The sequence below is a fragment of the Schistosoma haematobium genome, chromosome 1 (genome assembly GCF_000699445.3).
Source record: "Schistosoma haematobium chromosome 1, whole genome shotgun sequence".
Taxonomy (NCBI): Eukaryota; Metazoa; Platyhelminthes; class Trematoda; order Strigeidida; family Schistosomatidae; genus Schistosoma; species Schistosoma haematobium.
Window position 1 is genome coordinate 41538193 of NC_067196.1, and position 23800 is coordinate 41561992.

The 23800-nt window shown below is 36.7% G+C and overlaps 2 protein-coding genes across 5 annotated transcripts; one reads left to right on the plus strand and one right to left on the minus strand.

Moving 5' to 3' along the window:
- Window positions 1-454: 454 nt before the first annotated feature.
- Window positions 455-5438, plus strand: DDX18 (ATP-dependent RNA helicase ddx18; the record flags this gene model as incomplete). Its single annotated transcript, XM_035734181.2, has 5 exons — window positions 455-883; window positions 923-1384; window positions 2235-2432; window positions 4762-5358; window positions 5396-5438. 4 exons carry the CDS (start codon window positions 455-457, stop codon window positions 5254-5256), a joined length of 1584 nt encoding a protein of 527 aa, XP_035589074.1. The 3' UTR covers window positions 5257-5358; window positions 5396-5438.
- Window positions 5350-22957, minus strand: RMDN2_1 (Regulator of microtubule dynamics protein 2). Of its 4 annotated transcripts, none has more exons than XM_051218487.1 (9): window positions 22901-22957; window positions 22113-22276; window positions 17215-17534; window positions 13646-13737; window positions 12567-12840; window positions 7357-7701; window positions 6264-6341; window positions 5691-5789; window positions 5350-5602 (listed from the first exon to the last, which is right to left on the minus strand). In XM_051218487.1, the coding sequence occupies exons 3-9, from the start codon at window positions 17527-17529 to the stop codon at window positions 5390-5392; spliced, it is 1416 nt and encodes a 471-aa protein (XP_051074077.1). In that variant the 5' UTR covers window positions 17530-17534; window positions 22113-22276; window positions 22901-22957; the 3' UTR covers window positions 5350-5389. The 4 variants fall into 4 exon arrangements, with proteins under 4 accessions (XP_051074077.1, XP_051074076.1, XP_051074075.1 ...); XM_051218484.1 differs by having other exon boundaries at window positions 22855-22957; XM_051218485.1 differs by lacking the exon at window positions 22901-22957 and adding an exon at window positions 22687-22715.
- Between the last annotated feature and the right edge of the window lie 843 nt (window positions 22958-23800).

Below are 23800 nucleotides of genomic sequence, written 5' to 3' on the forward strand. Positions count from 1 at the left end.
GAAGGGCCTTTCTGACTCGTTTTGTAAAGACGGACTGAGATGCCTCAACTTAAATCCAATGTATTACCAAAAGTTACAGGGTGATCTAATACTGTCTTACCGTATGCTGAACGATGATCTTGAGATTGTTATGTCTTGTGTTTTACCTCTAATTGAGACTGACCACTTGAAACGTAACTTTGAGGAAGTTGGAAAACTGGTATCAAACCATTTCCGCCTCCGAAACCAAGGAGTGAATTAATAAACTTCATCCAGTCCAAGAAACATCAGCATCTGCTGTGGTCTATTCAAGGTGAGGTTGGATTTTAATAGTGCTAAAAATTTCAGAGTATTAGGTACCAAGGTTAACTTGCAATCATCACCACTGTGAACTGTATCTGGAATATTTAACAGTGACTGCCAGTGAAAATCTCAAGGTTATGTAATAAAGCGCCTAAATTGTTCCAATTGTCGCATGATGAGGGAGTTCTCGCCTACGAAAAAGCTGAAGAAAAGACTCAAGAAAATTCGACAAAAAAGCACTGAAGAACAAATCGATAGTGGGGATGCCGCGTTGGATAATTTAGAAGAGTCACAGCCTGGCACGAGTATCTCATTGTCTGGAAAATTTGAAGATTTGCCTATATCAGAGCCAATTAAGCGTGCTGTCAAGGAAATGGGCTTCACACATATGACCGATATCCAAGATAAATGTATTCCACAGCTGCTTGAGCACAGGGATCTGATGGCCTGTGCTAAAACTGGGAGTGGTAAAACACTAGCTTTCTTAATACCTGTTGTGGAACTGATGCTAAACTTGGGTCTGCAACCTCGTAATGGTACTGGTGCCATAATCATTTCACCTACTCGTGAACTTAGTCTTCAGACGTATGGTGTGTTGGGAGTAAGATTTTAAGTTTTTTGTAGTGTATTTTATAATTAGGAACTCATTCAATTCACGAATTTACGAATTGGCCTCATTATGGGTGGTAGCAACCGACAAACTGAAGCTCAGAATCTTGAAAAAGGTGTGACAATTCTTGTTGCAACTCCGGGGAGACTGCTAGACCATTTGTCAAACACAAAGTTCTTCCTCCGTCATAATCTTAAAGCTCTTGTAATCGATGAAGCTGATCGTTTGTTGGATATAGGTTTCGAAGTGGAAATGCGACAAATTATAAAACTTCTCCCGACGGTACGGCAAACGATGCTGTTTTCTGCTACCTTGAACGAAAAGACGAAAAACCTAGCCAACGCTGCGCTTAAAGCTTCTTGTGTTATGGTCGGATCAGCTCCTGATAATGAAGCAACAGTTGAGGGATTGGAACAAGGGTATGTTGTCTGCCCTTCTGATAGGCGTTTTTGTCTACTGTACACATTTCTCAAGAAAAATAAAAGTAAAAAGGTAATTTCGAGAATACCCAAATATTGCTATTCATTAATATGATTAACCATTCCTTCGTATCTTTCGCTTCGTCAAGTTTGTGTTTTACACGGAATCATTCAGTGTAGAGACGCACTAATAAACACTAGATACATGGGTTTTTCTGGGGAAGTTTCTTCACAATATTTTCACTGTTATGAATTCTACCGTATTCATAGGTTCTAGTCTAGCATAGTTAATCAAATTATTTACTTGGGCTATTGCTTTAATTAACTTCTTGGCGTTCCTGAAGACTGCATGCTTGTCTCTGGATTCCAAGAGCAGCTGACATTATTTTAACGAAACTCGGTATTTCTGTCTCAAACGACGTTTGAGCGACGCTAAAGTGATCTTGAGGATGTCCACCTATTAACTAGGTTTAATAGAGGGTTGTAAAAGTGTGAGGAATTAGAATTATGATTAACAGTTGATGGTTAGTAATTTGATTTATTGGTTTTCATCACGAACCAATAATGCCAAAACGCTGTTTTGCCAAATGGATGGGTAAATTCCGCACCAAAATCTCAGACTCGTCTGATTGGTTCGTCCATAAATTATGGTGTCTCCCAGATCTCGATCGAGAGTTCCAGCCATTATCTTCGCTTGAATCCTTAAGACGAGTCTATCTTATGTCGTCTAGTTTATTTTGAGTTTAAATAGTGAACATGTGATAAACAATATGGTATTGTGACCAAGAATTGCGAATCAGCCAAGTATGTTCACAGATATAACGTTTGTTTGGCACCAATGATATCATTAAGGTTGAAAATTATTTTCACACTCCCAGTCACCTCACTAGTCAACAACCCACATACTTTTCTACACGTTTCAGATTATGGTTTTCATGGCTTCCTGCATGGAAGTCAAGTTTTACTACGAGTTGCTGAACTTTGTGGATACTCCAGTCCTAGCCATCCATGGACGACAAAAACAAGCTAAAAGGACAAGCACCTTTCTTCAGTTTGTGAAAGCTGAGTCTGCTGTTCTTTTGTGTACTGACGTCGGAGCGCGCGGTTTAGACATACCAAAGGTAGGTTTTCGATTGGTTTGCTTCTCTTGTTGAAATAACAGTATTACGAAAATGTCTAGCAGTGACTAGTCATACAAAAACGAATGTCCCATGAGGCTATCTGTCAATGAGAAAGTTTTTTTCGTAAATTAACCAACTTAATGAATACCTAGTACTCGAAATGTGATCGCGATTTGCGGTATACTGTTATTTGAATGGACTACATTCACTAGGTGCCTGCCGCCAGAGCTCTCTGTAGATGGAAATATTTTTTCTAAGTATTGGGCTAAACGAAATAAACATATTGTATATTTCTGCTTGAGGATAACGCTTACAAGTACTGATAGTAAAATGGTCGTCTGTCCATCAAAGTGAAGGTCATTACACAGCCGCTCTATGCGTAGATATGCTGAAGTTACATTTCATCATGTATATCATTGTGTATGTAAAACAGCTGAATAAATAGCATATAAACGACACTTCAGCTTCTAGATAGAAATAGTAAACTGGACCATGAGGCTATTACTATCCACCATCTAAGGTGGCCAGTCATATCCCTTTTTTAGCTACTGGTAAATATTGGATTTCAACAATGGTCTCGCCCCAGATTCCTTTATTTCATTAGTTTTCCGAGCTATATTATTTATGCTTAGCATCTTGATATTTTTCTTTCGGTTACCTTGATTTCCATCGTTTAATGTGCGTTATAGGAGATGAGCGGATTTTTGGTTGTCAAACTGTATGTAGGCTGTTAATCCAATGATGTGAGGCAGCTGAATGATGGCTATTCACGAGACGTTATTATTGTTTTAAGCCCCCTAACGATCAGAAATCAAAGGTAAAACTACGAACCAGATGAATAGACATAATAGTCATTGACAATTGGAGGAAATTAGTTCATTTGTTACTCATTCTCCAATCAATATGGGTTAATTAACGGGCATCGTATCACTGTGATGTGCAAGTCCCCAGCTAGCTTCATAATATCTTTTGAACGCAATTGGTCATTTACTTAGAAGTAAAACTCATCTTCGAGTGTATATTAACTGAAATCCGTTGCGGTTAAAAATGATGCAAAGACAGTTTTTTCCACCGGTTTTTGTTTTGAACAACCCATAAGCAAATGTTTAAGAAAACTGCACTGTACCCTAGACCTTAATCCGAGATAACAAAATCGTAGTTCCCTTTTAATAAGTGCATAGAAAACATGCATTTACTACCAATATATCAGATGAATTCTCGGTACCTCGCTGGAATAATGAGTGAAAACTTACCATACTGTTAAACCTGTGCGACACTGATAATTACCTTTAATTTTGGATACCTCAGCTAATAAATATACAAGTAGCTAAAATCAAAAGCAGCTATTGAAAACTAAGTGGATATATCGTTTTTACACAGCTTTATAAGTTTATCACGCTTCATGATAGATTCTTTATATCACAGACCATTCTTTTTCTACAAAAGCTCACTCGTAGGGTCGGCATGTTAGAATTTTTTATCGAGTCATAAATACTTTTGCGGCCGTCTTCTCGTTGTCTTTAATAATGTGTAAACATTTTCTGCAATGCTGACATAACTTCCTGAAAACCATCCAGGTTAAATTCCTGACGCCTTTAACTGTTCTTTACAAATGATAATATCCTTCGTCCTATGGGTCAGTAATGACGTTATTTAACTAGATTTACTGTGAACTTTGGGAAAAACAATTGACATTCCAGACGGAATCTGCACTAGCACTAAGTGCTTCGTGTAATTTTGCATCCACACCACGTTATTCTCGTACGATGGCATAACAGCTTTGTCTCCACCAGCTGTCACTATTTTCTGCCGTTTGCGCAGATATCTAAAAGTCGCTATATTGATTGGCTTGGTAGTATAGTTCCACAAATAGGAAATACGAGCGTCTTAGATACAACACTCATTAATGACAAAAGTTTCCCAGTCTTAACGGGCTTCCCTAAAGTTCATGTATCAAATTCAGCTAGATGGACCTACATGTGTGGTTTGGGGTTCTGAATACTACTTGAGTACCCAGAGCTAGTAACGTACCTGGTTAAAATGTCAAGAGTTGATACCCCTACGCTTATTTACGTGAGCCAGACTCGTGACTAGATTTCCAAACGTATTCTCACAATGTGTTCTTATGACCTATTCCCTTTCTTATAAATAGATTTATGCATGTATCATAATCAATTAAACGATTAGCAAATTACTTAGTGTTTTGCACACTCACTTTATCCTTCAAAGAAAAGATGTATTTTACTTCAAGCCTTCTTGAATATTCAGTGTAATAGTCTCATTTTTCTGATGCGTGTTACATTATTATTTACTGAATTACTTTTATTAGGTTGACTGGATTTTACAATATGACCCACCTGATGACGCTAAAGAGTATATACATCGAGTTGGTCGTACAGCTCGAGCAGGCAGCACGGGAAATGCTTTGCTAGTGTTGAGGCCTCATGAATTAGAATTCCTATCAATTCTAAGAAAAGCTCGAGTTAAGGTTGTAGAGTATGAAATAGCCAATTCAAAGATGGCGGATGTGCAACCAGCTCTGGAGAAGTTGGTCAAAAATAACTATTTCCTTGCTCTTTCTGCTCAGGAAGCCTTCAAAGGTATAGTTCGTGCTTACGCTTCGTCTGGCCTAAGCTGTTTCAATGTAGATGAACTAGACTTGGCCGCAACAGCAAGAACATGTGGACTATCAATTACTCCCAAGGTGGATTTGAATGTAAAATCAAAGAGAACACGAGAAAATCCAGGCCAAAAGCGTTATAAACCATTTGGTGTATCTGATAAGAAAGCCAAGAAAGCTAAAATTTATAAACGAATATCTTGATCATATGTAATTTCTCACGCACTATGTATATATCACAAAATTTCCGTTCTGAATAAGATGCAACTTAAGTTGATGGAAACAATGAGAAATATATAAATTAAAGTAATATATATTTTTCGCTATATACATGATTTCATAGGTATCCAGAGTACTTGTCGTACAGTTGATCTACTTCTTGTTGTACAGAACCGATATCTGTGTGTGGTATAGGATATCTATGTTGGTCAAATAAGCCTCGAGCTTTGTTTAATTTATGCAGTGCTGTTTTGTAATCTAAGTAAGACAAAGAACATTTAGCTTGATACAGGTACAGTGCAGCGTAGTGGTTTGGGCGCAATTCTTCAGCCTGTTCAATCAAACAAATGAAATAACTTAATTAGACGGAAGTTGAACGCTAATAAATACTGAACTAAATTCTTTAAATCTGTGCTTACCTTTTCAAATGCTGTCTCAGCTTCCTCAATGGTAGATGTCGGAGGCTTGCCAAATAACCTAGATGCAATCTGGCGCTCAATCCACGAAACATTATACACCTAGGATTAAAATGAAAAACAAGAACAGTTAGGAGAATGTGTCATTGATACTGTTGGACGTCCTACCTTGTAGCTGACTGATTGCATGTGTCTAACATTCTGTAGATAAAGTGTATTATCTAGTTTTTTTTAGAGAAAGAATAAGTCTTCTGCATTAATCTATGGTACTAAAGTGGCTTTTTTAATAGCTGTAAAGACACGAAGTATTATCAAAAACTTCTAACGAACGAGAAATATTATTGCATGTAGAGTAGCCAAACATAAAGAAGGACTGAGAATTTATTGTTTGAGATGCAACATAGGTAGTGTTCAAAAGGGGTGACAAGGAAAATTTGGGAGGAAATCGGTTTGTTTGAAATTCTGTTTTCGTCGATAAGATATTTGTACCTTCTCGACGGATGGTGAGAAAACTGCTTTCAACAAGTTAAATTATTATGAGCAATAGAATGTCCTGAATGGCAACAAGTTACATACCTCATAACACCAACGACCTCGTAGATAATGGGATAGAGCATCAGAAGTGTCAAGCTTGATTGCGGTGTCAATTAATTCCTTTAACAAATTATAAAAAACAGTTGAAATATACAATAAAGTGCGGTATATAAAACTATTAACGATTGGGTCCAAAAAAGTAAGACTGAACGTGTATGCACACAGATTTAATTCAAATTGCCATACATGGTGTATATGTTCATTCACGAAGTTAACTTCTAATGCTTGTGAAATCAGACTTGAGTTTCACAACCACTTAGTGACTGAGGACTAACGAATTATCTTATCACCAACCAAGGAAAGTGTGACGGCACATTGCATGAAAGATTTTCATATTGGTGCTTATCAATATGTTGAAAAGAGGGGCTTTATATATTGCACATTCTAAAGATGAACCAGATAAAAATATGATATTCCTTGCTTATGGTTACATGATACTAAAAGACTATTCCTCACATGATGACACTTGGATCTTTAATATGTTTAAGACTTTGGAGGACGAATATATCAGGAAACTATGACAGAGTGGTTGCCTAAGTATAGTATGCAAGTATGACAGAACAATGTGCACTTTTTACAAAAACATTTGCTAATTGCACATCGGTAACAGCCGCTGTCAATAGATACAAACCTAATCGTATGAAAATGAGAAAATCTACGTGAGTAATAATTCGCTAAAGTAACTCATCACTTACAAGTCTACATACTCGGATTTAAGCCACTGTAGGATCTACTGGTACTACTCGGCTGCCAGAAGTGATGTACGTGGGATAAAGTTTCAAAAACAAGACCCAGGAAATGCAATCCAAGTGCTTGGACCACTAATTCGCTATTGATGACCTACATATTCACAGTAGCATTGACCCATATTGATCGAAAATCAGATACAAAAATAAACTCGTACATCATATTTGTCTGCATTTATGCACATCGTTGAGATCGCTTAATTTTTTTTGTTATTTATCCACTTAGTTATTTATTTGTAATCAACAATGGATTTCTTTCCATATAGAATGTCAAATGATGTGAATGGGACTAAATAAAAAAGCAAGTATAGTACATCTAGATAACTTGCCTTAAATTCATAACCATACTGTATTCTTTGTTGAGCACTGAGGTAAGATGAATAGACACCAACTAAAATAGCTAACCATTTATATATTGGAGCTAGTTTTGTTGGATCGTTATCAAGCGGTGATGGAGGAGCTCTTTGTGCGAGACTTAACGCTCGACGTGCATGTTTTATTCCTGACTCAATAAACTGTCGACGAGTTTGCACTTTATAAGCAATATCATTTAAGGTATGATGACCGTGTGATGCATCATCCCTTTGTGACACAGCTTCATCTAATGGCGCTTCTACACTGGCTATGTAGGTAGCACGAGCTAAACGCCACAAGAATTCTGGGCAATAGCGATACTATAACAAATGTGAAACAGAAAAATTCGAACCAATAATACAATTGTACATTCACATTATGTTTAAAAATTAAGAAACAAAATTTAATACTCTGTAACTGCATGAAAATTCATACATCTGTTACAATTAGAATTATATATGAGTTACCACAATCGACAGTTTTAATCCTATAAAATGTTATAGATGAAAAACTTGGGCAAAATCACCGATACTTGTCATTAGTTTGAGTGTTAAAATATGCCAGGAAGAATTGCCAAAATATCTCAAAAATCGGTATTCATTTGGTGCGAACTGAATATTAAGATTGAATTACGCTCAGTTCCTTTATGCTATTTAAACTTATGTTGATCTAATTCAGTTACTTATTGATTTACTCTGAAAAAATGCCTTACACTAAATCACAAAACGTCAGAAATACTAATTTCTACACATTAATATATTACAAATATATCATTACTTTATTATTAACATTCTACGCAGTTCTCAACTTATTTGAAATTACCAAGTCTTATCTTGGTGATGATATCTATAATCCAAGATAACATTTACATTTGATAATGCTTACTTTATGTACAATTTACATGTGCCATCACATTTCGCTTGTAATATATCCAAAATGAGATACAACCCTACTGACTAAATTTTTTTTCATTTCTCATTCTACTCCGCCTGGAGTCCCTCTGGGGGCTACTGCCGATCCCAAGCCCGGATAAAGGAGGAGGGTTGGACATGGGGTTAGCGACCCCGTCCCGTAGAAAAATAACTCGCTAAAAAAACGCTAACCAGAAAAAATTACTCGAACCCTTTAAACTCTGCCCTGGGAGTCAAAAGGTCTTCACTTAGGAGAACTATAACGCCTCATGATGAAAGCCGAGTTCCTTCGGAAGTTACGAGGCCGATGCCCCTTCTGACAACCAGAGCAACCATCTATTTAGGTACATGGAAAGCTTGTATAATGTGGGACACCGGGAGAGCATTCCAAATTGCTGCAGAAATAAGGAGATACAACCTGGAGGTGCTTGGTATCAGTGAAACACATTGGACGCAAGTTGGACAACAACGACTAGCTTCAGGGGAGCTTCTATTATAGTCCGGTCATGAAGAAGAAAATGCTCCACATACACAAAGAGTTGCATTGATGCTGTCCAAACAAGCGCAAAAGGCACTTATAAGATGGGAATCTCATGGACCAAGGATCATCAAAGCCTCCTTCAAAACAAAGAAAGAGGGCATTTCAATGAACATCATCCAATGGTATGCGCCTACCAACGACTACAATGAAGACGCTAAAGATCAATTCTACAATAAGCTGCAGTCGATCATCGAGAAGTGCCCAACAAAGGACCTGACCATTCTGATGGGAAACTTCAATGCCAAGGTTGGAACGGACAACACTGGATATGAAGACATCATGGGACGACACGGACTGGGAGAAAGGAACGAAAATGGTGAAATTTGCAAACCTATGTGCCTTCAATAAACTGGTCATAGGCGGCACCATATTCCCACATAAGCGCATTCACAAAAGCACATGGACTTCACCGGATCACACCACGCAAAACCAAATCGACCATACCTGCATCAACAAAAAGTTCAGTAGGACGATGGAGGACGTCAAAACCAAGAGAGGAGCTGATATAGCATCAGATCACCACTTACTGGTCGCCAAGATGAAATTGAAACTCAAGAAGCACTGGACGATGGGGCGGACAATATCGTCAGGATACTAACAAACTCAACGAATTCAAGATAGCCCTCAGCAATAGATTCCAGGTCTTTCATGATCTACTCAATGGAGAAGGAACTACTATGGAGAGCAACTGGAAGGGGATAAAAGAGGCAATCACTTCAGCATGTCATGAGGTTCTGGGCCGACAAGAAGCACCATCACAAGGAATGGATCACTGTTGATACACTGGATATGATTCAAGAAAGGAGGAACAAGAAAGCAGCAATCAATACCAGCCGAACAAGAGCAGAAAAAGCCAAGGCACAAGCTGAATACACAGAAGTAAACAAACAAGTGAAAAGGAGCATCAGAACTGACAAACGTAAATATGTGGAAGAACTAGCAATGACGGCGGAAAAGGCTGCAAGAGAAGGGAACATGAGACAACTGTATGACACGACAAGGAAACTCTCTGGAAATCACCGTAAACCGGAGCGAACTGTGAAAAGCAAGGACGGCAAAGTAATCACCAATATTGAAGAAAAACGAAACAGGTGGGTAGAACACTTCAAAGAACTCTTGAATCGACCAGCCCCACTGAACCCACCCAATATCGAAGCAGCACCCAAAGACCTCCCAAACAATGTTGGCCCACCAACAATTGAAGAAATCAGCATGGCCATCAGACAAATCAAGAGTGACAAAGCAGCAGGACCAGACAACATTCCAGCAGAGGCACGCAACTGCGAGGATACTCCACATTCTCTTCAATAAGATTTGGGATGAGGAACAAGTACCAGCAGACTGGAAAGAAGGACTCCTGGTCAAAATACCGAAGAAAAGCGATCTCAGCAACTGTGATAACTACAGGGGCATCACTCTTCTCTCGATACCGGGAAAAGTCTTCAACAGGGTATTGTTAAATAGAATGAATGATTTCGTAGACGCCCAACTTCGAGACCAACAGGCAGGATTCCTTAAGGATAGATCGTGTACAGACCAAATCGCAACTATACGGATCATTGTGGAACAACCAATTGAATGGAATTCATCACTCTACATCAACTTCATTGACTACGAGAAAGCATTTGATAGCGTGGATAGGAAAATACTATGGAAGCTTCTTCGATACTACGGCGTGCCTCAGAAGATAGTCAATATCATACGGAATTCCTATGATGGATTAAACTGCAAAATTGTGTATGGGTAACAATTGACAAACTCGTTCGAGGTAAAGACCGGTGTCAGGCAAGGTTGCTTACTCTCACCCTTTCTCGTTCTTCTGGTGGTCGACTGGATCATCAAGACGTCAACATTTGAGGGGAAGCACGAGATACAGTGGACAGGTAGAATGCATCTGGACGATCTAAACTTTGCAGATGATCCGGCTCTTCTACCGCAAACGCAACAACAAATGTAGGAGAAGATGACAAGTGTAGTAGCAGCCTCAGCAGCAGTAGGTCTCAATATACACAAAGGGAAAAGCAGGATTCTCCGTTACAACACACCATGCACCACTCCAATCACAATTGACGGAGAAGATTTGGAAGATGTAAAAACCTTTACATATCTGGGCAGTATCATTGATGAACATGGTGGATCTGATGCAGATGTGAAAGCGCGGATCGGCAAAGCAAGAGCAGTATATTTACAATGAAGAAAATCTGGAGCTCAAAACAACTGTCAACCAACACCAAGGTCAGGATTTTCAATACAAATGTCAAGACAGTTCTATTGTATGGGGAGGAAACCTGCAGAACTACGAAAGCCATCATCCAGAAGATACAAGTGTTTATTAACAGTTGTCTACGCAAAATACTTCGGATCCATTGGGCGGACAATATTAGCAACAACCAACTGTGGGAAAGAATAAACCAGATCCCAGCGGAGGAAGAAATTAGGAAGAAGCGCTGGAAGTGGATAGGACACACATTGAGGGAAGCACCCAACTGCGTCACAAGGCAAGCCCTCACATGGGATCCTGAAGGCCAAAGGACAAGAGGAAGACCAAAGAACACATTACGCCGGGAAATGGAGATAGACACGAGAAAAATGAACAAGAATTGGATGGAATTAGAAAAGAAGGCCCAGGACAGAGTGGGTTGGAGAGTGCTGGTCGGCGGCCTATGCTCCATTAGAAGTAACAGGCGTAAGTAAGTAAGTAGGTACTTTTTGTTCGAGCGTTATTGACAGGCAAACTCGTTATCAGTTTCCAATCCAGAATTACAGCAAATCACCCAACAAAGATCTAACGACCATTACTTTTAGATTTTACTCATAGCAAGTATTAAAACGTCATATTAGAGGTATCTCTGATGCTATTTTCGGTCTCTTATACAGTACTATTTCTCTCAAAGTTGCGAATACCCTTTTTTAAAGAGATACAAATCAACTAGAAGCACAATTTTAAGGCATCTTACTGTTATGGATGCTGAGGGAAAATATACCGATAATTATCGTGTTAAGTCTATGGTGGCCTTGGACCTTAAATGTACATTTCCTATTGGTCGATGTTTATTTCACTTGTTAAATATTGTGTAAATGTTGTTCTCTATTTTATGGTACGATGTGGTTTGTTTGGTTAGTATATACATAGAGTATGTCTGAAATACAATGATTCATAACTCAGAGGCTGTGACTTGTGTTCTTGACTCAACTGGCTAGGACAGACAGCGAATCAGGGCACTAGGTCGTCCACTACGTGTTTACGTGTCTACTGTAATCGATCGATATAAACGCTGCTTATCAAAACCTGCAGGCCACACGTTACAACACTTACCAACTATCTTCAACTCTAAATACAACTTTCGAGAAATAATTTCAACAAATAAGTCCAACAAATAAAAACACTGACAGAGAAAAACTGCAGCTTAGGTTGATGCATTTTGTGGTGTTATGTTCTCTAAGCCCTGGGAATATAATTTTAGAAACATCGATGTGCATTTGAGGCAGGTGCATATGATGTCATTCAGAGTGATCACAAAATCTTCCAAATTAAACCACAGCTCACAGAATACAACACCACTAAAATCCAGACGTTATTATCCATTTTGATAGACATATGAACAAAATAATGAATACAGTATAGTTATTACAATCAGTTCCACTGCACATACACGTTTGTGGAATACCAATCAGTAAAAAAACTGGAAATTCAATTAACGAACAACTGTAACAATCGAATAAAAATTCGTACCTTTTGCATGTATACTAGACATCTAGCGTAAGCTTGTATGCCTGGATTGATATCATTGTCATTAGGATGCATTTGTGAGTCACTTGATGAATACTCACCTAAAGCATAATCAGCCAGTTTATCTATTTCCTCTAGCACATCAGTCGGAACTTGAACTGTCATCGACCAATAAGAAGAGTTGTTGCTTAAATGACTACCAACACTTTGAAATGAATTTGCCGACGATAAAACTTCCTCTGGAAATCTACTGAACTGAATCGATGGGGAATTCATGCTTCGATTGTGAGAAAAAAAAACAGAAAAGGATGGCACAATAATCTAAACATCAGAAACAACTTCCATAGATTAATAGCCTGATTCAATGTTGACAAAGAATGCATTAGCCTTAGATCTGTAAACAACAACTTAGTTAAGACCAGTTTAATCTGCTTTCCATAAATTTACGCAGTTCGTGTCAGAATACTATTTACATCAGAACACATAGATTGGGTTTACACCTGTAACCCGGCAATTGAAGATTTTACGACAAACTAATTCTTGCAAAACCATTTTACTGAATTTACAAAATAATGAAAGTCACGTTGGTCACTATCAAAAGTCACAGTCAGCTGATAATCAAAGAAGCCAGAACAACGAATGGATGGAATTAATGCACTGTTTAGATCTTTTTTTAGCTAACTGTAGTAATCGAAGTAGCTATTTCCTCTCGAATTGTGAAAACATGAAGTGCTGAGTTTAAATAAGAGGTCTCTTAGAGTATCAAGAGATACAGACCGACTTCTAGACTTACTTGGGTGTTTTCTTGATAAATCTGACATTTAACTCTAAAAATAACGCTTAAGGGGGAAGTACTTTTGATGAAATTAAACCTAAAAGTTTCAGAATATAACTCCCGGTCCCAACTATGCTCATTGACATCAAATTAATGTTTAATTCTAACTATCCAGACGTTGTTTTTCATAAATTGAATCTTCGGTACGATGTTGTTTTTTAGATTTTATTTATCTCACTTATAACTGAAAAGTGAGAGTTGCTGCACACAAAATAATGACAAAGACTCGAAAGCAACTAGAACTTACTCATCACCGAAATTTTCCACATCGAAGTAGTTTTCGTAATCACCATCTAGGTCGTAGTCATCATCGCCTATAAAAATTGGTGGGACGTCATCCTACAAGAGTAATGTATAGGTAAGACAAAATATATAAACAAAACATATGTGATGTTTTGAATACTAAAATGCCAAAGTTAACACAACAGTTGAAGGTAAAACATCAACGCCTGTTTGGTTGCTTTCGCTGTCACTTTTGTATAACCTTCGTAAGATTGAATAAATAATTCACGGTCGAGTCACCTCTCCTAAATATATAGATGAATTTAATTTAATCCTTCGACCAGAGAACAGTTGTCGTGATATCTAATCTCCCTCAAATCTAAAGCCTATCGTCAAGGGGATTCACCTGTTCGGTCTATTCAGTCTAGTCTTAGTTAATTCACAACCATATTTATTGTTTAATAGTAACACCGAACAGCTGAAGACGTGCATGGGATGTTGTACCATAAAGAGCAATTAAAAGTTCTACCTTGTGATGCAAAAATGAAAGCATCGGTTTGGTTTGTTCTATTCGAATTTGTACATAAAAGTTGGCATCTACAAAATGTATTAAATAGCTGAAGGCTAATGAACTAGTTCACACATGTAGAGCCAACAGTCCCAGTAAAATAGGTAAATAACCTAGTATCTGTTGCAGCCTTTTCAAACTGTTGAGTCATGCATTAAAAAATACTGATCTCTAAATAGAATTGGTGCGGCGATGACATCATTGGTTGTATGTTGTAAAATTGAAGATCATATAACTCTGAGGTAAGGCTTAAGGTACTAGGTAGATAGAGAAATCAATTCATGAGGCTATGAACACTCATCGCCTCAGATGCTTAAATACATGTCACGTTTTTTCAGCAACTGTTCGCTTTTACATATCATACTGGTTAGCAAACCAGTCAGTCAGCAACAACTTAGAACTTCGTACGTACGTACATCAGTTTGAGTTGCCATGCCACATTAGCACAGAGATACAATTGTCGATTGAAATCCCGTACTAGTAGAGGTAGTAAAAGTATAAGCAGTAATCGGAAGGATTAGGGTTTGAAGATGTTATTCAAGGAGTACAAACAAAAACAGAAATAAGGTGTTGGTCACTATTTTGACTTAACAGAATGAGCAACAAATATTTGTGAATATCTACCGTTCCGTACGTACAAATTAAGACAATAATTTTCTCAGAGAATAGCTTCGTTTAACAGATCATATAACCTCAAAGAAGCTTACTGAAGAAACCTTTTACTAACAGTTCACAAATGTATAATTTGAAGTTTGCGTTGCAATAGTTGGTAAATTTCGATATCCTATTTAATGACTGAGTAATTTAGTTCATCTAATATGGAAACTAGAATTAATAACTTGATACTATGTGTACTGCTACTGAAGTGAACGAAAACTCAGGAGAGGTAAACCAATTTATTGTTTTGTGCAAAATCAAACAGTAGTTTTGTAAAATATGAAATTCACACATTAAACACATTATTTGCTTATTCTCGTTTAGTTGTTCTTTACACACTTAGTCGTCCTTCCGATTCTGTTGTTATTCCAATTGCTCACTGATTTCATTGCTCTTCTCCTTATTTCACTCTTCTGTTGGTAAGCATTCTACTTCCCATTCCTGCTAAATACTATCTATATTCGTCCGCTAAGTAGTGCATACTACATCACATTGTGCGACATTGAATATTTTCCAGAAATTTAAATTATGTTAAGGCCATATGAATTACTTACAAGACTGAAATTGGCTTTCGGGTCAAGTATGAGAAGTTTGGTATATGAGAAACCCCCTCTATCAGTTTGTATGGACTTATTATTATTGTTTCTACTGATCGTACGGTGATTTTAACTAATATTTTAATTTAGTCTACCAATCATGCTTAGAAATTTATGTAACTGAATATTTCAGTACAAACAGAAACATTCATTGTCCCAATTTAGAACAAATAAAATAGTAACACAAAATACTCATCAATATAGATCGATATAGGACTTTAATGTATGTAATGAATAGTTGATACTTAAAGCTGACGAAGAATTTGTTTAAATATATATGAACGATCCTCTAATGAACATATGTAGTTCGCTTAAATTCTCTTCACTAATACATTACACTATTTGAGGTTCGAATCGCCGTACTTCAAATGTAACCGAATCTCACAACGGTATGATTCTTTCAAAGTATAACATCATAATGATTCATCTTATTTCCATTTGAAAAATTCCTATATTGTGACTTAGATCCTCACCAGGCTTCACTCTAATATACATTAATATTTATATACATATATGATAACAGTGGAATAGATTACAGAAATAAACATAATAAATGAAAAGTAGAAATTGGTAGTGTGATGACAGGTGTACTAGTTGTGATAGAAATAATAAAGGCTTGAGTCAATGTTACATAATGGGAAATAGGTCAATGATTAGAAAAATATAGACACTGAAATAACATTCACAAAAATTATAAGATTACGCAATAGGAAGTGTTTAGATAATTGGACCATGAAACGTTTATTTGAGAAAAAAAGGAAAGGGTGGGAGAGGGTGAAGGAAAATAAACGAAGAAAGAGTATGGCAAATAATAATAAATAAAATCATTTATTAAAGCCAAGGGAGAGATAAAGGTGTTACAAATTTCTTATGGACACAAAGACTTGGATTGTTGACTCGAATTCCTATAGCTTCTGCTATGTAAGAGACGAGATAGAAACCCGTAAGGAAAACTAATAAGAATACGATAAATTACTTTAAATGACTTATTTCTGTCTACTACATGACCGCTATCGAACAAATGTGATAGAACGGAGAAGCGTATTGTCCTGAAAGTACCTTTCCCTAACCACGAAGGGAGGTGTTCACTAACTCTTTGGATCAGTTGTCTGGTAATGTGCCCAATATAGCTTTCTCCACAGGAGCAGCTGAATTCGTAGATACACATAGAAGTGGAATAATCAGGTAACTTATCCTTTAGTTGAGGATTGGTTTAATAACTTCGTATATGCATATAAATATTACTGTATATTAGAGTAAAGTCTGATGAGGATCTAATCGAAAATAATATTGTTCGCTTATTTCCATTTAACTATATAGTGTTTTAAACATCATGAACTCATGTAGTATGAAAGCAAAAAATTGATATTTCCACTCTAAAAACCAATGAAATGTGTAACAGATGTCCAGATAATATGAACTACTACAAAATTCTGACTAACTGAACACTGCTTATGGTGAAATATTTTAAAATTGAGTGCATGTTGAGGCTGCTAACCTAAAGATGTATAATCCAATTGACTTATGTCCGCTGCTTTGACCAACTACAGAATTTGTCAGGATGACAATAATTTGGCACACTTATAGATAATCAGAAATCTGTCTCCCAGTCCTTAGCTAGTCTTGATATGTATCTAAAGATTTAGAAAAACTTGAGGTACAAATTTATATATCACCGAATACCGCACCTAACAATTAAAAATCTTATTTCGATATAACCATCTTACCGAGAAGATAATATGATAATGAAAACAACGTAAAGAAAATACTTACATTGTCTTTGCTATCCAAACTCTTTACGTGAGTATTATATAATTCATTACGTAATTCCGACAGTTCCGCTCTAACACTAGCTAACTGTTCAGTCATATAACGCAATTGTTCACTCTGTTTATCACGTTTGAAGAATAGTAATAAACCATTTAACAGACCATGTGAAAGGATCCCCAGTGCGAATCCTAGTCCAGCACCCAGGAGAGCACTTAAAAAGGTACGCTTGTCTACACGTCCACAACTCAATAATCCCGTACCAAAAATAGTTCCAGCAGTTGCAGCTTTCGACAATCCGGTGTTCTCACTGTTTGCCATGATATCTATGGTTTTGAAATGAAATTTTAGAAAAATTACACGAAAAGTTTGACCTTAAGGCATTATAAGGAACTTCATGTAAATGGTATCAACAAAGAACACTGAAAAAATAATCATAGGTAACAGAAAATGGGTGAAATGCAGCCATTTAACACAATAATTAAATGCACTTTCAGAAACTAAGCCATGAGCTACAGTTTTTCGACAGATGACGATATTAATTGGTTTGTAAAACAGATATATAGGGGAGATTAAAACCTATAAACAGGTATACTGAAGACAAAAAAACTCAGTGAAATAGTTAATTAGAAACCAAAAGTTGTATCACCTAACTGACTTTGATAAAGTAAAATATGCATCATGAAATACCAAATAAACAATACTTTAATCCTAACATTTAAATTAATTTTCAACCCACAACAGTAATATTTAAAAAACTAGGGTGAGTACAAAAACTTCCATCCAGGCAATATTTATTCATCTTGTCTAAAGCAACGATCTTTATTCCCGGACAATACATGAAAATAAGGGCACCACTGTACGTTGATGACGAAAAGCAACTTAAATGCTAATGAAAAGCATACTACATTTTGGAAAGGAGTTTATCTAACAAAAACGGAGGAGAATGTGCAAGAGAAATATAGTCGAAATAACTGTACTGCCAAACACTAACTTAATGAATCACTAAAAACACTAATATGTTATTTATTTCAAGCATGAAGGGTTGATGAAGCATAAGCACCAATGTACCCTCTTTCAAAAACAAAATGAAATTAGGGAAAAGTAGGAGGGATGTCACTGATAATGATCTCAGTAATATGATGAGACATTCAGGAAATCTCGCTACTACGGAATCTCATATATACTGCATAGGATTACTTAAAAAGAAGTAATACATACTAGTGTATTTACAGCAAAATGCTACAAATGTGCCACAGAATTTTAGATTGATCTTATAAAGAGAATGTCTTTGGGACCAACTCAGATACATGCGTTTCTGAACTACTTTGAATCATTCACGTAGACAGTGAGTATAAACGGGATCCCAACAACCTCGAACAGGTAGTTGGTATTAGGTTCCAACTGTCAAACGAACAATTGTAATCGGTAAACATTTACCTTATCGCATATCCAACTAATAATGTTATCATACACAATTTCAGGTTTTCTAGGCACAAAGTATTTTTATCGTCACCATAAAACTCCCTTTAGATCTCTATCATAAATGTCATTAGTCTCAATTGTTAAAGGAAGAGAGGAAATCACGTCATTCTATCTCCGCTATTAGTCTGGGAAACAAGGTCTTTAGCATTCATTTTTCTAGCAGAAATCAGAATGCATGTGACAAAAAGTGAGACATTAAAATCGCACAGATACTGAAGGCATATATAAAACCTATTTCCCCAGCATTTTAAGTTTTTTATACGGGTCAATTTACAAAACTATTTAGCTAAAAAGGTTAGTGGAAAATGGGATACGTTTTTGCAGATTAATAAATGCAACCATAAATCAGCTAACATCACTAAGGTGGTTTCAAGAACTATAACATTTGGAAAATGTATAAAATACATTGAAAGTTGGTACCGAAACGCTTTTCAGATGATACTTCGAATAATAGGTTTTAAAACTAAAACGTATAACGGAGCTGAAACTTCGAGGACTACTACAGCCAATATCAAAAAGGTACAAGTATTTATAAACACTTGTTTACACAAGATACTCAATGTCCATTGGCCTGATACCATCAGCAACAGTCTACTGTGGGAGAGAACAAACCAACTTCCAGCTGAAGAGGAAATTAGGAAAAGATGTTGGAAGTGGATAGAACACACATTGAGGAAATAATCAAACTACATCAAGAGGCAAGCGTTAACTAGGAATCCTGAACGGATACGGAAAAGAGGAAGACCAAAGAACACGCTGAGTCGAAAATTGGAAGCAGACATTCAACGGATGAATAGCAACTGGAAACAACTTGGATTACTTAAGACAGAATTGGATGGAGAATGCTAGTGGGCAGCCAATGCTCCTCCACGAGGGTTAACAGGCGTAAGTAAGTAAGGTTAATAATTACATGGATCATCAGAGACAATCATCCTTGTGCACCGGATTGAGAATTTCTAATATACAAGTTATGATCCACACTCGTGCAAAGGTTTAAAGTTATAACCCGGGCACCCAAACCTTAGCACCTAGAGTTTCCTCTGGACTAATAACATACTAATTGAATATCAATTGCTGAGATCAGAGTTACTAGCCTAATAACAGTTTATCTAGTTCACTTGTTACGAATACTTATTTAATTTATAACTCTACATAGCTACGCATAGATAATAAATTCTAATTACCATATAAATCCAATAATCTCATATATTAGTATTGTTACAATCTTTGAAATTACAAGTGAGATTACAAACAAAAATGTGCTTTATTTGGCAAATGACCTAACAGAATGAGAAAAATGACTAACTAGTTGAAAGACTAATCGATAGTTTTTGTGATCATCAGTCATACGAATAAGTCAATGCAAGTATATTGAGTCACATATAAAAATGCTTGACAATTAATACTGGGTTTAGTCAGTAGTTATCAATCTAACTGGCTCTCCAAACACTTGGGTATGAAATAAACTTTAAATGTGAAGGCTAATGATAGTACTCGGTTACCCAAACCGAAGTGTATACGCTTAGTAAGGTAGGAAAATAAAGTAGCACAAAAAGGTAACTTGTTATCAAATGGTAGCTTTCTATAATTCTGACTAGGCACACAAAACAAACATCAGTTTGGCCTTTTAGGATTGAAGTTAAGTAAAACCACTGATTGATAAGCCAATACTAAATGAGTGAACTAACATATTAAGATTGTGAAAGTAAATGAGGGAGGAAATACCTTTGACAATAACTAATAAACTTATTACATAGAACGTATTGTAAACCAGCTTTTTCTCTTAACATACACGAAAATTGGTTTTCGTAATTAAGTAAATATGAATACGCATACGCAATATCACTATAACTACTTATTATTTATTATTTATTTTTATTTTAACACATAGATATTGGTACAAGGAAGCACCGAATACATATGCGCCACACAAATCTCATTCGATATGTGTGAGGGCTGTGATACTGCCCGGGTGCCCAAACCGAAGCAGGTGTATAACTACTTCTTGAAGTTATAACGTTGTTAGACATTGGTAACGATCAGTAGTATATTTTATTCATACATTGCAGTGTACCAAAACCTAACCACACACTATTAATCTTATGTGAAATGATGAACATGTAACCAAAGAAAACTATGTTTCATTTTTATACGAAATCTACCAAAACACAGGAGTGTCATGAACTTCGGTACGTAAGCTTCCAATCTAAAAGCATTACCTAATAAATTAAGGTAAACGACAAAAACAGCAACAGTTACCTATTAATTTGAAAGGTATCTTCCAAATGCAGGATTTTGTTATACTAAGCTATCTATTATGGGCATGTTATATGGTATCGAAGAAATTTAGTGTCATGAATCACTTATTTTAAACCGTTGTCAACATGAATATTATTCTAGCTGTCGACTTACTTTGAAAATGTCAATACACGTAATGTATCATACTTAAGGACAGAAGGTAAAAGGAATTTGTATGAAGTTCCAAATGGGTTTAAACTACACGATATATATCTAAAAATGAAATACACCAAATCATTCTAAAGATGTACTAAATTTGCCAGGCTTAAATGTAAACAGTAGTTTACGTCTAAATTATTAGTTAATACAACAGATTAGAACATATCCACTATTACGCAAGTGTGCCAGTATGGTCTTCCCTACAGAAACACTTTTAGTAGAGGTCTTAATTTTAAGGTAAAGAGTGAATCTGCATATGCATGTTACATAAGTTCTTACAAACTCTCAGCCAATTAGTAATTTATTGCAAAAACTTAAGCAAACGATGGAGTTATAGAAAAGTAATGCAGGTTTTTCACGTTTGGTCAACGAACAGTTGTTCAGCTTTTCATTGAAAATAAGGTAAGATCGACGGATCTACCGAGGTATGCAGGGAATAAGATAATAGACAACAATATTCGCAGTAAATATTTATTAATAAAGACGGAGGGTTTATGAACTTCTGCGTCTGTTCAGCTAACTAGGTGCATTTTATTGAGCAAAAAAGACTGATAAGGCCAGAGACATTTGAGACCGCTGACAAAACATCTCGCTAGTCTGATATAGTATAAGCAGTATGGTTATATTTAGTCATGAGGTCCTTTAGTACAGACCAACTGAGGAGTATATGCCAAACTAATATCGTGCCATGCGCTAGTTACCCGAAATTGGGCAGAATGGATAATCTGGCTATACATGTCATAGCATTGGAGACTAATAACGATGTAATACAGTCACGTGTGACATACAAATGCGATATAATGCCCAATAAGCTTAGAAGCATTTATTCTCATTTAAAAAGCCACAAATAAACTTCACAATGGAAATACGACACTCATTATAACAAATAGAATAATATTTAGGTTTTTAACAATGAAATAACTGATTATAGTTGAACGGGGACAAAGTGCCATTGGGCTTACATTCACAGGATGACCATAATATCCAGTATGTTGTTTACGCAATGGACATAAACAATGCACTTTAAACCTCATGCATATGTTAACTCCAATCGTTAATATACTTGCATGCGGCCCATAAAGATGGTTTTCGAGAAAAGTGTAATTCAATTAGGCTAAACGAAAATCTGAAACAGAAAAATTGATTCGGTAAGTGGAGGATCTACTTATATTCAATTAAATAGTACAGGACAATTAATAATTTAAAACTTTACCCAAGACAATATCTAAATCAAAACTAGATGTACTTGATCATTAACAATGGAATAGACTATGACTTTAGAAGTCGGAATGTGGACTATTTATAATAGCACCACAAAGTACCCAAGCTGCCAATTTTGACGAAAATCTGACCCATTTCGGGGAAATTTTGGGGAAGCCGCTATAGTAAATTTTGGGGAAATCAGACCCAAACCCTAAAATTTCCCTAGACCTGGGGATTTCCCCAAGGTTGGCAGCTCGGGTAATCAGAAGTAATTCAGCCCTATGCATTCATAGGACTTCGACAACACCCTTTTGGTAGCAAAGGATTATTTACTTGGCGTGAGGATGTAAGGTTTGCTTGTGTGGATTGCTGACACTCCGATGATGAGACTATAATTTATGGACGAACCAATCATGTATAGGATGACAGGTCTCGGATATGTGGACATTCTCAAAGTCATCTAAGTATGGCTCAAGAGTCGTCCATAGATCATGGTCTCACCAACAAATGTTTTACACTGTCTTTTTTGACAGCAACCAGAACTGACAGTTATCCGCCAAATATAAATCCGATACAACCCCCTTAGATTATAAGCTGCGCCATGGAGTACCTTGACCTTGGCTGTACTCGTAACATGGGTAATGATAGTGGAGAATGTTTTATTGTCATAAGTGCTGTTACGGCACGTGCCAGACAAATGTGATGAAGCATCACTGGATACTGGAGGTCAATTTGCCACGGCAGCAACTGCTGACCTAGTCAAAACCGTTATCGTCCAGAGTAGTCTCGGCTTCAACGCTGCAACTGGTCGGAAATGAATGATGCTGTAACATAGAATAGAAGGAAAGATAACTAACAACAGCGCCTGTTTAGTTGAAAAGTCCTTGGTGGACTCACATTTCTCATTACAAATTGCTCCACTGAAGTCCTGAAACAAGACAATATTTAACCATTGCGTAGATGGAAAACGTTTGGCCTCATCGAACATTGTCGTGAATCATTTCCCCCACTCACACAGCTCTGTTACAACAAGAACCAATAGTAAGCTCCCAGCAGTTAACACGTAGGATATGACATTATGATTGAAAGCCGTGAACACGACATTCAAAGAAGTCAAACCCGTCCCCAGTTTAATTATTTGGAATCTAGAGAAGTCGAAAGGCAATGACCCTGCTCAAAGGCATACACACGATCTGAATTTAGTGGACTCTGATATCAGAAATATACTGTCTGAAGAAGTTTCAGGGGTACCTATCACGAGAGTAACAAGACTCGGTATGTAGGTTGGAGGTGAGACCCAAGCAGGAAGGGTTAATACTCGGAATTTTTGATGAAAGAGACGTAACACCGAATAAATTACATCAAAGTCGTGACTCAAATATTTGTACCCGATCAAGTTGGCCGCTTGGGGATCGAGTGGAAGAATGCCATTATGTAGTTAAAATCT